Here is a 13645-nt window from a genome sequence, read left to right on the forward strand (position 1 = left end):
AGCCATATAAGGGAAGAAGTCTTAGTTTTAGCTCATAGTTTAAGGGTGTACCGTCCATCATGGTGGGGAAGACAGGTCAGCAGGAGCTGGAAGTGGCTGTCACATTGTGTCCACTGTCAGGAAACAGATGAATGCGGGCACTCAGTCCACCTTTAATTTCAGTCTTTACCCTAGTCTATGGTCCTGCTCACATTTGGGATGGGTCTTTCCTCTTCAGTTAATCCTTTCTAGAAACAGCTTCATAGACACACCCAGAGGTGTGTTTCCATGGTGAATCTAAATCTAGCCAAGTTGGCAATGAAGACTAACCATTTCAACGGACTTTAGGCAAACCGTTCAAGGCTTTCCCAGTACCTACTATGCCTCTCACAGGTCAGAGCCCTCAGTAACAGGTTTGTGGTCATGGCTGGGGATGAGAGTCCTTTGGAGGAAGGACAGCATAGCAGGAAGTAAGAGGAGCCATAGAAATCCTTCTCAGCAGCCGGTCAGGAGGACTAGATTAGACTCAGCAGCCAATGGATGAGTGACAGTTACTGAAGCCCATTTCCCTTAAAAAAAAAAAAATGAGTTATTGTTTCCAATGACCCTAAAACCCAATGGCTGTCACCAGCCATTGTTCTGAGCCTCAGGATTCTGTGGCTATCAGGAGATTCTGGGATCAGCAAGTATTTTATCCTGAGCCTGGCTCTCTCAGGTATCGGTGGTTAACCTCTGTGGTGGCTGGTTGGCCAATGATGCAGGATTGGCTTCAGCTGGATGGCTCATCTCTGCTCTCTGTGACTTTGATTGTCTAGCAGGCTGACCTGGGCTGGGCACAAGGTGGCGGAGCAGGGTGCCAGGAGACAACCCTTCATCTTCCTTCACATCCTATTGGCTAATGCAAGTTTCAGAGAGGAGGAAGCAGACGTCACCTTTCAGTGCAAGGAGCTGTAGGATTCCCTTGACCAGGACAGGAGTACAGGAAGGGTGGAGGACAGCGGCTGCTTCCCTAATGTGACTGGTGGTGAAGTCACTCTCACCATCCCTGGGTTTCTGTGATGTCAGCGAAAAGCCTGCATAAATGCCTGCCTAGCATTAGCAGAAAATAGTGCTGAGTTCTAAGGACCTGGGAGATCCTGGGGTGCTGTCAAGGGTTGGAGCTGGGACAAGTGAGGTGTCAAAGTGTTTGCCCCACTCCCACTTAGTATCTAAGCCCTTCTCCGAGCACCTGCTTTGATCCAGGCATCGTGCTGGGTGCCTTAGAACATTCTCTTAGCCAAACCTCATGAATCCTTTGTGGGTATATTTTCACCCCTCCCCATTTGATACCAGAGGAACACTGAGGCTCAGTGCTCAAGACACACCCTGGAGGTCATATAGCTTAATGGAGGGAGAATATGGTCTGTGCATCTTATATTTTACCATGAGTAATTGGGCCACGGCTCCTAGAATACAGATGGAAGCTAGGAGTGTGGTTCAGATGGTAGAGCCCCAGTGTCATGTGTATCAAATTCAGCACTGCATAAAACCAGGCTTGGTGGTGCACAGCTGTAATCTCACCATTTGGGGGTAAAGGGGCGAGGATCAGGAGTTCAAGACCTGGCTGATGTACAAGAGACTCTGTCTCCAACAATGGAGGGGCCTTGTGAGATGTTTGCTGTGCAATCATGGCGACCTGGATTTGATTCCTAACATCTGTAGAAGAAGCAGGACAATGTGCACATGCCTGTGACCCCAGTGCAGGGGATCCAGAGACAGGAGGAGTGCTGCAGCTTGTTGGCCAGACACCCCAGATAAAGCAGTGACCTCCAGGTTCAGTGAGAGATTTCATCTCAAAAAATAAGATGGAGAGCAATAGAGGAAGACCCCTGACATTGACCTCTGATGTATACATGTATACTCACACATGTGCAGGCTTACCTACACATAGACACACAAAAATGAACACATACATATGCACACTTACCTGCACACACAGACACACCACCATGTACTCACATGCCCAAACAATCCAGGTGGTACTGTTGGTTTAAAGTGCCTAACAAGCCTACTGTTTAGCCATCCGGAGCTTTGCTTTCCTGAAATGTAAGAGGGACTTCCTGAGGCATTTCTGGTCCAGGGCTCCAGGTGGTAAACGCTGGCATCTTGCTTTCTCCCTCTGGGATGAAGCCTTCAGCTCTCCACTCTGCTTAGCTGTCTTGTCCCTGGTGAGGGACAGGCAGCACTTGCTGGGGTTCTCTGCATTAGACACACACTGAAGCTCCATTCCTGACACTGGAACGTGGGTCCCTGGGCAGCTTTGGTTTGGAATTAAATGCATGAAAACAAACCGAATGTGTTGGAAGTTTGTAATCCCCACTCAACGTCATCAAACTGACTGTAATTTCGCTCCGTGGTGTGGCTGCTGGGGAGGGAGGGAGGGAGCCTTGAGACACTGCTGGTCCCTGGCCCTCCCCAGGAAGCAGCTGTGCCTCTGCCTAGCCCCTGCTACCTACTCTCCAAGGAACTGACCTGCAGATGTGAGGGGAGAGTCCAGAGGAAGGTAGGGCTGCAATGGAGGTTTTGCAGCCAGCTTGACCTCACACTGGGAGCTGAGAAAGCACATCACTAGAGACATGGAAGACACTGAAGCCAACACTCAAGTGTGTCCAACCTTTAGACACTGTGACATGACATTATCATCTGCAAAGTACACATACACTTAAAATGGCACAACTGTTTTACACACACACACACACACACACACACACACACACACACACACACACACAATCTCCTAAGTGGCTCAGTGGATAACATGCTTGCTGTGAAAGCATGAGGACCTGAGTTCGATCCCCAGCAGCCCCATAAAAAGGTAGGCCTGGTGGTATGTACTTGTAATACTGGCACCAGGGGAGGGGTTGATCCTGGGGACACACTGGTCAGCCAGTGTAGACAATTGCTGAGCTTCAGGTCAGTAAGAGATGGAAAGCAATTGAGGAAGACACCCAAAGTCAACCTCCGGTCTCCGCAGGCACACACACTCATGTGCACATGAATGTGCATGCATACTCATGTGCATGTGTGTGTGCACACACACAAATCTCAACCTATTTTAAGTAAGTTTATGATTTTGTATTGAGCCTCATAGCTATGCTGGGGAGCATGTGACTGGCTGTTAGGAAACAGGTGAAGGGACTGGAGAAAGAGTGCCCCTGGACATGGATGCTGGGCTCAGAGGCCACCACTGTCTGCCACAGCAGTGCAACCTAGCCTCTCAGAGTGGAATACCCACAAGAAGCTGCCTGCTTGGATTTGCTTTCATCAGGAACCAGGTTCATGTAATCCTAACTGTTGCTGGTGGATAAATAGGTGGGTTATGTGTCCAAAGAGGTTTATGAGCTACTTATTAGGGAGGTGGACCTTTGGTTAGCACCGTGGGAATGTCAATGTTTTAGAAAACCAAGACAGTGGCTGGAATGCACCTCTTCCGTCCCGTGAGCCTGAGGGGAGTAGAAAGGCTTTCTTTATGTACCATACCCCAGGGTTGAAGTAACAGGCTCCAGAGCCAAGTTCTAACCTCAGAGTGGCCACAGAGCCTCCTTGGACTTCCTTGGGTATGGTCACACACGTGAGCAGCTGGCAGCAGAAGCGGGGGCACTGGGCACCTGATGGCTTCTTTTCCTCCTTCCTGGCTGGCACGGTCTGGGTAGGAGGAGCTCGGGTGACATGCTGCTATGGGAGTACATGATGCAGCAGGCAGTTAGAGTCTATGACAGGTTTCAGTGGCAGCCTTGGTCAGCTCCTTCTCCATCTGTAAAACAGGGATAATGTTAGCGGTTCGTATAGGTGCTCCTATAGGCCACACTTGAAGGAGCAAGCAGAGGTGGGAAACAGCTTCATGGCTTATTTGATGCGAGGCCGTGGCAGGGACATGTAGGTACCTGTATAGAGGAAAGACATGGTCTTCTCTAGGGTACTGGTGAATATGTGAGGATGTTTGAAATAGTCAGAATATGACTGTAACCCAGAGGACAGAGAAAGAAAACGTGGGTAGCATCCTGTCGGTAGCACATCCTGAACTCTGAGCCCTTGCCATCTTTGTCTCTCAGAATCAACTTGGCCAGCAGCCAGTTGAATGAGCTTCAGACAGGCCGCACTCCAGGGCTGGCCTGATGCAGCCGTCTTGCTGGATTGTAGCCTACACAAAGAGCCAGTACTGGGCTGCCAAGGAAGCCACAATGTTCTGTAAACACGGAGGCAAGCATTCTCCAGTATGCCATCATGTGTGTGTCAGGCACGTGTGTATACACATGTGTCTCTGTAGCTCACATCACAGGATCCAAGAAAGTTTTCTTGTTGGGCCTGCTGAAGTATGAACCAGAGGGATGGATGCTAGCAGCTTTGAATCAGTGGCTCTTGTTAGAACCACCAAGTACTTTGGGCTTGAAAAGGCATTAGAACCCAGCAGGTCCCTTCTCTGCTTTCGATTCTGGTAAACATCTTGTCTCAGGTCTTGGCTCTAGGATGGAAACAGCAAGTACCTGAGAATTCTGTTCTCCAGGCTTCTTCCTGACTGGCTATCCCAGGAATGTGTCTGAACTGGCAGCAGTGTGCCAGCTGGCAGTTCCAGGACTGTGGTGGTAATGTTGGGGACATGCTGGACCCACAGCCTGCTGCTTCCTGTAGCCACTTTCTGCCCCCTGTGGGTGATGAGTTCTCTCTCTTTTTTTATTTATTGTGACTTCAAAGTTATTCATTCTTCAAGAATACTTCTTTATAACATATTGATCACATCTACCCCTCACTCCACAGCCCTATTTCTCCTGACCCCCACTCCCATATTCCTCATAGCAACTTCGTTCTCTTTTATTTTTTAACTAATTGATTAATTAACTTGTTTATTTATTTTGAGGCAGGATATTTCTACATAGCTCTTACTGTCCTGAAATTCACTATGTAGACCAGACTGGCTTTGAACTCACAGAGATCTACTTACTTCTGGCTCCCTAGTGCTTGGATTAAAGGCATGTGCCACAATGCTCAATCCATTTTCTTCTTTTAAAATGTTTATAACCCACTGAGCCCAGTATTTCTCAATGCTCAGGGTCACATCCTTGAGGAAAACGGTTTCTCTGTCTCTACTCCTCAGTGGCCATCCTCAGCCAGTAGCTTCTCAGCTAGGAGCTTCTTCCCATCTGTGCTGGCATTCTGACTGGCTTGATCTTTTGCAGGTCTTGTGCAGACAGTCTCAGGCACTGTGAGTTCAGGAGTGAAGTAGTTCCAGTGTTTCCAGAAGATGCTTTCTCCCAGCAGCACCCCCCAACCTTGCTCTTATAATCTTAACAGCCTCCTTCACTGACGTTCCCTGAGCCCTGGGGTTAGAGGTGTGGTAAAGATGCCTCATTTCCAGCTGAGCATCCCAGTCACTCGCTCTCTGTAGTCTGACTGGTTGTGGGTCTTTATATCTGTCACCCGGGGCAAGCAGATGCTTCTTTAATGAGAGGCAAGAGCTGAACTGATCTAAGGGTGTAAGGCTACATGTCTAGATGGCAGCTGGATACAATGGTGACTTCTTTATTTTATTTTTGGTGTGTGGTGCTGGAGATGGAACCCAGGGCCTCAGACAGGTGTTCTACCACTGAGCAACACCCCAGCCCCTATTGTTAAATGAGTTACAAATGGTAGTCGTTTGCTGGGCTGATGGGAAACCTGAGTGTGTGGGAGGCTTTGGGCCCAGCACTAGGGTTTTTATATCCCCAGCCCCTAGGGCTTGACAGGGCAGGCTGCAGATGCTTGAGTTGTTTTCAGTTGTCAATCCGATAATTCTTTTCACCTGTGAAAACAACTGGCGTTCGAAGGAAGACCCTTTGACTTACTCCAGTGGCTCAAGCTCGGCTCAGAGGGAAGGGGGTGGGGTGAGGGAACCACCCCTTAGTGTGGCTTCCTTCTTGGGTTTGATTCTGAGTGTCATTATGGATTTGAGTTAGAGCATCTAAGAGCTCGCCAAACCTCCCTTGTGTGGCTGAGCCAGGCAGTGAGTCTGGCCTGCTTGAGAAAGGAATTCCTTCAGCATCATGGACACAGGGCTTCTGCATTTGAGGTGCATTGTGGGCGGGTTGGAGGAGTGTGAGCTGTCCCAGCCAAGATCCTGCAAAGGGCACACGGCAAGGTTGCTGGAGTGAGGGCCTTCTCATTGGAGGCTTAGCTCCTCCGCACCCCAGCAAGATAGCCTTCCAGAAGCGGACATACACCTCCCAGGGTTAATCTGGGAAGACATACCTCCTTGCAGGGATGGAGGTGTCTCTGGGGTCCTCAGGGCTCCATCAGGTTCTGGGGGCGGGATTAAGACAGAACCTTCATGCCTTCCTCTGGCTCCTGGCACCAGGCCCCAGAGCCAAATTAGTGACAGTGTCCATGAGCCTTTGCTGAAGTCTGCTGACAGTATCTGACATCAATTGCATGATATGGCAGCTTTGTTTGCCAATCTCTCTGCCTCACTAGAGCATTGGCAGGGAAGGTGCCAGTCACTGTGAGGTCTATGGAGGTGATTGGATAAAAGAATGAGACCCCAAGAAAAGGGTGGCCCCGGTGGCTCCTGGGACAGAGCAAGGGGGTCCAGGGTCAGCTTTCTTTACCCTAGGGAGACTACTAACCTCTACTTTGCCGAGAAACCTGAGAGCAATGCATTCTATCCCAGGGCCTGCTGTATCTAATATCCTGGGATGCTCTGCTCTCTCCTGTTTCTTGGCTGCTAGGGACAAGGGACAGCTCAAGTCCTCACTGAGCAGGGCCTTGGGATCTGTAGCTCTTTGAGCAGCAATTCAGATCTTGTCAGTGCCCTCACGCAATGCCTTCTCCAAGTGGCTCACTGCTCAGCACACATTGTGCCTAATTGTTGTTATCTAGTCTTCTGTGCTGTGGAACTCTGGGCTGCATAACACCCCAGAGCTGGAGGGATGGCCCAGTTGGCAAGGAGCTTGCTGTGCAAGCATGAGAGCTTGAGTTCAACCCCCGATACCCACTTAGAGCCAGATGTGGTGGTTCCTGCTTAGAGTCCCCACACTGGGCAGGTGGAGGCAGGTGTGTCCCTGGGGTTCACTGGATTTGTGAGTGCCAGGCCAGTAAGAGAACCTGTTTCCAAACAGAAGATGGATAGAACCCAAAGAATGACAACCAGGAGTAACCTCTGGCTTACACACACACACACACACACACTCACTTAAACTCTAGGGTAGATTTATTTTTGTAACACCCTGAAGTGAATGAACTTAATCTTACATCTCTCTTTGGATTTTGCACCCAGCAGGCCCAGACTGATTTCTCTACCCTACTCTACCCTACACTACACTACCTTACCCTACCCTGTGCTATCCTACACTACACTACCCTACCCTACCCTACCCTACCCTGTGCTACCCTACCCTACCATACCCTGTGCTACCCTACCCTACCCTACCCTGTGCTACCCTATTCTACCCTACCCTACCCTACCCTACCCTACCCTACCCTGTGCTACCCTACCCTACCCTACCCTGTGCTACCCTATTCTACCCTACCCTACCCTACCCTGTGCTATCCTACTCTACCCTACCCTACCCTGTGCTACCCTACTCTACCCTGTGCTACCCTATTCTACCCTGTGCTACCCTACTCTACCCTACCCTACCCTGTGCTACCCTATCCCTCTGTTAACTGGTAACTAGTAGAGTTGAGTTTCTGTTCATATACCTACTGATCGTCTCTGTCAGGGTTACTGTTGCTATGATGAAATACCACGACCAAAAGCACCTCGGTGAGGAAAGGGTTTCCTTGGCTTATACCTCTCATCATAGTCTGTCACTGAAGGAAGTCAGGACAGGAACCTGGAGACAGAAACTGAGCCATGGAGAGTGCTGCCTACTGGCTTGTCCCCTATGACTTGCTCAGCCTGCTTTCTTATAGAACCCAGGACCACCAGCCAAGGGATGGCCCACCACAGTGGGCTGGGTCCTTCCACATCAATCACCAATTAATAGAATGCCCTATAGACCTGCTTACAGCCCAATCTTATGGAGGCATTTTCTCAACTGAGGCTTCTTCTCTGATGACTCTAGCTTGTATCAAGTTGACATAAAATTAGCCTGAACACTAAAGTTTTTGACTAATTTCTCTACTGGTCTGTGTGGTTTTTTTTTTTTTAATTGGTAGTTTTACTTAAGTAGTGTGTGTGAGTGTGTGTGTGTGTGTGTGTGTGTGTGTGCACATACACAGTAAATTAATATAGCTTCCTGATGCATAGTCAGATTGTTCACCGTCTCTTCTCTAGCACTGGTTATGACAGCCTGCTTTTTATTTTTGATGTGCAGGATCCTTGTGGGTGCACCAAAGGCAGATTCTAAATACAGCACTTCAGTAAAGTCCCCTGGAGCTGTGTTTAAGTGCCGCATCCACACCAACCCCGAACGGAGATGCACCGAACTGGACATGGCTCGAGGTGGGTGGACATGATTATCAGCATGGAAGTGGGACTGACATCTTCATCCTTTGCCCTTCTTGTACGTAGGATGGCCTCATCATTCACCCACCTGCCCTCTCTCCCTCTGTCCTTCCCTCTGTCTCACAGATGTAACTGAGATCCTTTAGTCATTAGTCTCTGGGATAGGCTAGTGAACAAAGCAAGTAAGGAACCTGTCATCCTGGGCCTTGAAAATCAGCAGCCAGAGCAGACACTAAAATAACACCAGAATCAGGGAAATGCAGAGGGAAGGTGTGTGTTCAGATCAACTCCCTACTGGAGGTTAGAAGAGACCTCCTTGGAGACTGTATTTGGAAGGTGACTGATAGCTGGCTGGGCAGGTCCAGGAGGTGAAGTCTCCAAGCAGAGCAACGACAGTGTCCCTGGCAGACCAGTTGGCCTGGTTCTGGTCCGACTGTATATACTGGGAATGGCCTGAGAAGACTGAGATAGGAGAGGAGGCAGGTGGCTTACTCACCACTCCCAGGCCTTGCTTTCCCCAAAGCCCTTTCTCACCAAGACCTTTTCATCATCACGTTTTATACACAGAGGGCTGTGGAGATGACTCAGTTGTCAAGTCTTTGTTGTGAAAGCATGAGGTTCTGAGTTCATCCCTTAGAAACCATGTGAAAAACTGGATGTGATCTCATGAGCCTCTGGACTCAGCATACATGAACACCCCCCCCAACATGTATGTACATACACAAACATGTAAACCCACATACATGAATGCACACCCCCAACACACACACACACACACCCAACATGTGCACACACATGCAAAACTGTAAACATACACAACAAAGCAACAACAAAAAGCCCCAAAGAATTGTCCTGATTTTTTTCTTATCAGAAGTCTTGTCCATGTGTGAGTTACAATGACTTCTCAGACATCCATGAGATGCCTTTTTCTTCATGGAGAACTTTGCTATGGAGGAAGAATGGGCTGAATTAAACAGCAACATTTCTTCACAAGTTTCTATGGAGCTGACACTTGGTTTTAAGTTACAAAAATTTGAGCCCCAGGACCACTTTTGGGAAGGCTGCACCACTCTTGACCCAACTCTGGTCTCTCTTCTCCCCACAGGGAAGAACCGGGGTACTCCCTGTGGGAAGACCTGCAGGGAAGACCGAGATGATGAGTGGATGGGGGTGAGCCTGGCCCGGCAGCCCAAAGCAGATGGCCGTGTTCTGGTAAGACCTCTGGGGAGAGGGTGACTTGGGACAGGGTGGCACCCTAAGAATGAGGGACTCATGGGAAAGCTGGCTGCAGGGTAGTCAGAGCACAGCTTTGAGCTTGTCTGTCCGCATTGCTGTTTAGAGGTATGTCCAACCTGCAGCTTCAGGCCACATGCAACTGCATGCAGCAGAGGACACCTGTGTATGTGGCCAACTCAAAATTGTAAAGTCGCACTGTGAGACACTCTTGTGATATTTAAAATAACTCAGCTGTGCAGCTTTCACGTGCGACCCCACAGGTGACGGACGGTATCAAAGGTTGACACACCTAGGATCTGTTTTTGTGTTTTCTTCAGACACACTGGGCTGAGGGGGTAGCTCAGTGGTAGGGTGCTTTCCCAGCATGCATCAGTCCCAGGAGGCATTAGGAGAGAGTAGGGGGCATGTAGGTAGAAAGAAGTTTGGAATTTTATTTACTACCTAAGTGTTTTGGTGTATGTCTTCAGGTCAAGGTATAATTTACATAAAATACATTCATCTTGTGGTTTTAGTGAATGCACATTTCTTGAACATCCCAGGAAGTTCTCTGTGTCTTTATCTAGTTAACCCCTCAAATCCCAGAGGCAGCCACTGCCTTGCAAACATTGCTGTTGGTTTGTCTAGAATTTCACATGAACATAATTCTACAAATGTGTTCAATTCCTGGGACAACCACAGTGAAAAGAGAAAACTGACTCCCACAAGTTACCCTCTGAAGTATACACACACACACACACACACACACACACACACACACACACACACCAAAATGACAAATAAATGTAATAAAAAAGAACTTCTATGACAGAGACTTGGTTATTAGCCATTTTCTCTTTCTTCTTTTACACTCTTCTGTTGAGTTATAAGCTGAGGCACTCAAGCATGCACACCTCACAGCTTGGTGATGTTCTCACACATGCATCCCCGTGGCCAGCACCCTGAAGGCTCCTTGTGCTCTTTCTCAGGCGGCTGGCACCCTGTAGGGTGATCCTCTTCAGAGGATCCAGCTTCTGACATTGACTTTCCTCGAAGTCTGTAGGAAGATTTGTGTCTTAAAAGTTCAAGGTCAAGAAGAGAAAGTGAGTCCAGCTGCTGCATCTCAGGGGTTTCCTTTGGGCCATAAGCCGTCAAAGCTGAGGCTTTATAGATGTTTGCTCCCAGGGGAAATGGGTTTTCCTCAAGGATACAAGCCAAAAGTTCCCAGCCCCCTCTGAGGAGCTCTACTCTCTGCTGATCTCAACCCCACCTTGGCACACTGAAGAGCCCCCACATTCATGGGTCCTTGGAAGGGAGGAAGCAGCTGGATACTGTCGCCAGCGTTGCAGAGCCTCCTCACTGGACACTACTGTGGGTCTCATTGAATTACTCCCCATGTCTGCTGGCCTTGGATTCCAGTCCTTTAAACCCTGTCTCAGCAAGCCATGGATGATGGCCAAGCCACCACATTCCTCTAGGCATGGTGGCCTGACCCCACAGGGTGACTCAGTCCCAAAGGGCAGGAACTCTTGCCTGCCATTCTTGGGAAAGAGGGGGAGAAACCAAGTATGTATATTCTCAAAAGGGGACCCAAAGCCTCAACTCAGAACCAAGAGAGAGGAGGAGGCAGCTGGAGACAGCAGTGCAGCAGATACCCCTCCAGGCAGAGTCTAGAGATAGCCCACTCTGCCAGGATACACTTCCTTGGGGATGTGGACCCTTGGCGTGGCTGAGAGCTTGTTTGCAAAGGAGCAAGACAAAGCCCCAGCTCTGTGCCTATTGGTACGAGACTGGATCCAGTCTGGGGTCTTAAGCAACAGTGAGCAGCACAGGAGACATTTGGCAGAGGAGGTTAAGAAGGCAGGGCTGAGTATTTGTAGGAAGTGGTGCAGTGGGCAATCCTGTCTAAGAGAGCTCAATTCTGTCTTACACAATGCTTGTACCATTCATTTGGTAAGCCGCCCCATATGGTGCTGGGAAGGAGAGGCGGGCATGGAGGGTGTCCTCAGTTCTCACGTCTGTCTCTTGTCCTGCTGTAGTCATGTGTATACATACAGTGGAGTGCCTCAGCCTTCAAGAGGAGTATATGCTCTGAGGGCTTTTGAGCTTTCTTTGGGCATGTGTGTCACTGATAATGAAAAGCTCACCTTCCTGCTAAAATCAGGAGACAGCACCACAGTACGTATGGAAACATTGTCACACAACAGCTTCTCTAGAACTCTTGATCCTGCAAATGCCAAACTCTGCATCCAATGAACAGGCCTCTCTTCCTACCACCCCCTGGTTCCTGGTAACCATCATTCTGATTTTGAAGTGCTCAAATGTGTCAGATCCTGTTCAGTGGAAGCGGGCAGTATTTGTCTTTTTGTGATGGTTTCTTTTCGTTTAGGGCAGTGTCTCACTACTCAGCTTTGTCGTAGCCTATGACAGAATTTCTTTTCTCTTAAGACCCAGTGATACTTTATCACATGTACACAGCGTGTTTTCTCTGTTCATTCATGGATGCATGTTTATGTGGCTCCTAGCTCCTTGCCATTATGAATAATGTTGCTATAAACATCAGCAAAGATTTGAGACCTCATTTTTAATTTCTTCTAGGCATATATGTGCAAGTGGGATTATCAGGCCACGTGGTAATTTTACTTTTTATTGTTAGAAAGACTTTGTCCCTCTAAAGTGCATGAACCATTTTGTGTTTGGCCAGCATGCAGAAAGTTCCAGGTACATTTGTTCTTCTGCTTGCTGTAGTCATCTTGTGGTACTGAAGATAGATAGGGTCCAAGCTTCGTGCATGCTGAGCACATGTCCTTGTTACTGAACCACACTCCAGCACACTCCACTTCCTTTTTAAACAGTGGCTACCCTAAAGAATATGAGGTGATATTTCATGATGGTTTTTGTTTTCAGGTGTGTGTGTGTGTGTGTGTGTGTTACTTAAATCCATTTTCTTTTTCTTTAATGTCTCACTTTCATCTGTGAAATCTTTCTGGGAGACAAGTATTGGTGAAATTATTAAGGCCACTCCACGTAGTTAAAAGGGAGGTTTATTTTGTGGGGTAACTTACAAATGAAGGGATAGGTTGAAGGGTCTGGGAAAGGTATGGCACAGTCCGACGGTGTTCTCTGGAGAACTCTGCTCGGTCTACCTGCAGCGTCCAGGGTCCCAGAACCAAGAGAAGCCTCTCTTCTTGATCCTAGGTCTTCAGCTTCCTCCCTCAAACCCGCCTTGTGGGCGTGACCATTCCCGAAGCCTCAATGGGGGTTGGAACTTCAGGCCAAGGCTGGGATGGCTACCCACTACAGACAAGTATTATTATTATTTTTTAAATTAAAGGTAGAGAAGGCATTTTGAGTCTCCAGGAGTACCTTATACACAGGATGAGACCTGTCTCCCTAGGGATACCACCTTTGATTTCAAGGATGGGGTAGAGGGGTTTGGAGAGGCGGCATGGCTGCTTTGAAAGAGAACCTGGTATGGATTTCAAAGCAAAGAATGGAGGGGGACTTGGAGAGCTGTGACAGGGAGTGAGCTGTCTCAATGCCAAATGGCCATATCTGGACCAAAGCTGGCAAGACCCAGGATGTCAAGCTAGCTCGCCAGGCTGACTGCTCAGTGGCTGCCCATCTTGGCTCTGTGGATAATGTGGTCTTCCAGTTTCCCCAGGGAGTGAATGACCCCTGAAAGATGCTGCGTCAGGACTGAAGGCAAGTCCCTTTGATTCTCTCTGCTCTGCACCCATAGGGTGCTGAGATGGTGTTCTCAAGAGTAGGGAAGGCAGGCTGCAGATGGCGTAGTCAGTGTTGCCGTGCAAGCAAGTGTGAGGGCCCAAGTCCAGCTCACCAGCACCATAAAGCCGGGCACAGCCACTCATGTCTGTCACCGTCGCTCTGGGGAGACAGGGACACTGGACCCCTGGAGCTCACTGGCCAGTCAGCCAGGTCAAACTGATGAGCTCCAGGTTCACTGAGAGCTTCTGTTTCAAAAAATAAAGCTGG

At 48.8% G+C, this 13645-nt stretch overlaps 1 protein-coding gene across 1 annotated transcript in view; it reads left to right on the plus strand.

Annotated features, from left to right (window-relative positions):
- Positions 1–13645, plus strand: part of Itga9 (integrin subunit alpha 9) — a 308478-nt gene that overhangs the window by 9109 nt on the left and 285724 nt on the right. Inside the window, exons 2-3 of the mRNA XM_036193333.1 lie at positions 8307–8434; positions 9543–9649. Of these exons, the coding sequence (XP_036049226.1) occupies positions 8307–8434; positions 9543–9649 (235 nt within the window). The remainder of the gene's footprint in view (positions 1–8306; positions 8435–9542; positions 9650–13645) is intronic.

This window comes from Onychomys torridus, chromosome 7, assembly GCF_903995425.1.
Source record: "Onychomys torridus chromosome 7, mOncTor1.1, whole genome shotgun sequence".
In the NCBI taxonomy this organism is placed as follows: domain Eukaryota; kingdom Metazoa; phylum Chordata; class Mammalia; order Rodentia; family Cricetidae; genus Onychomys; species Onychomys torridus.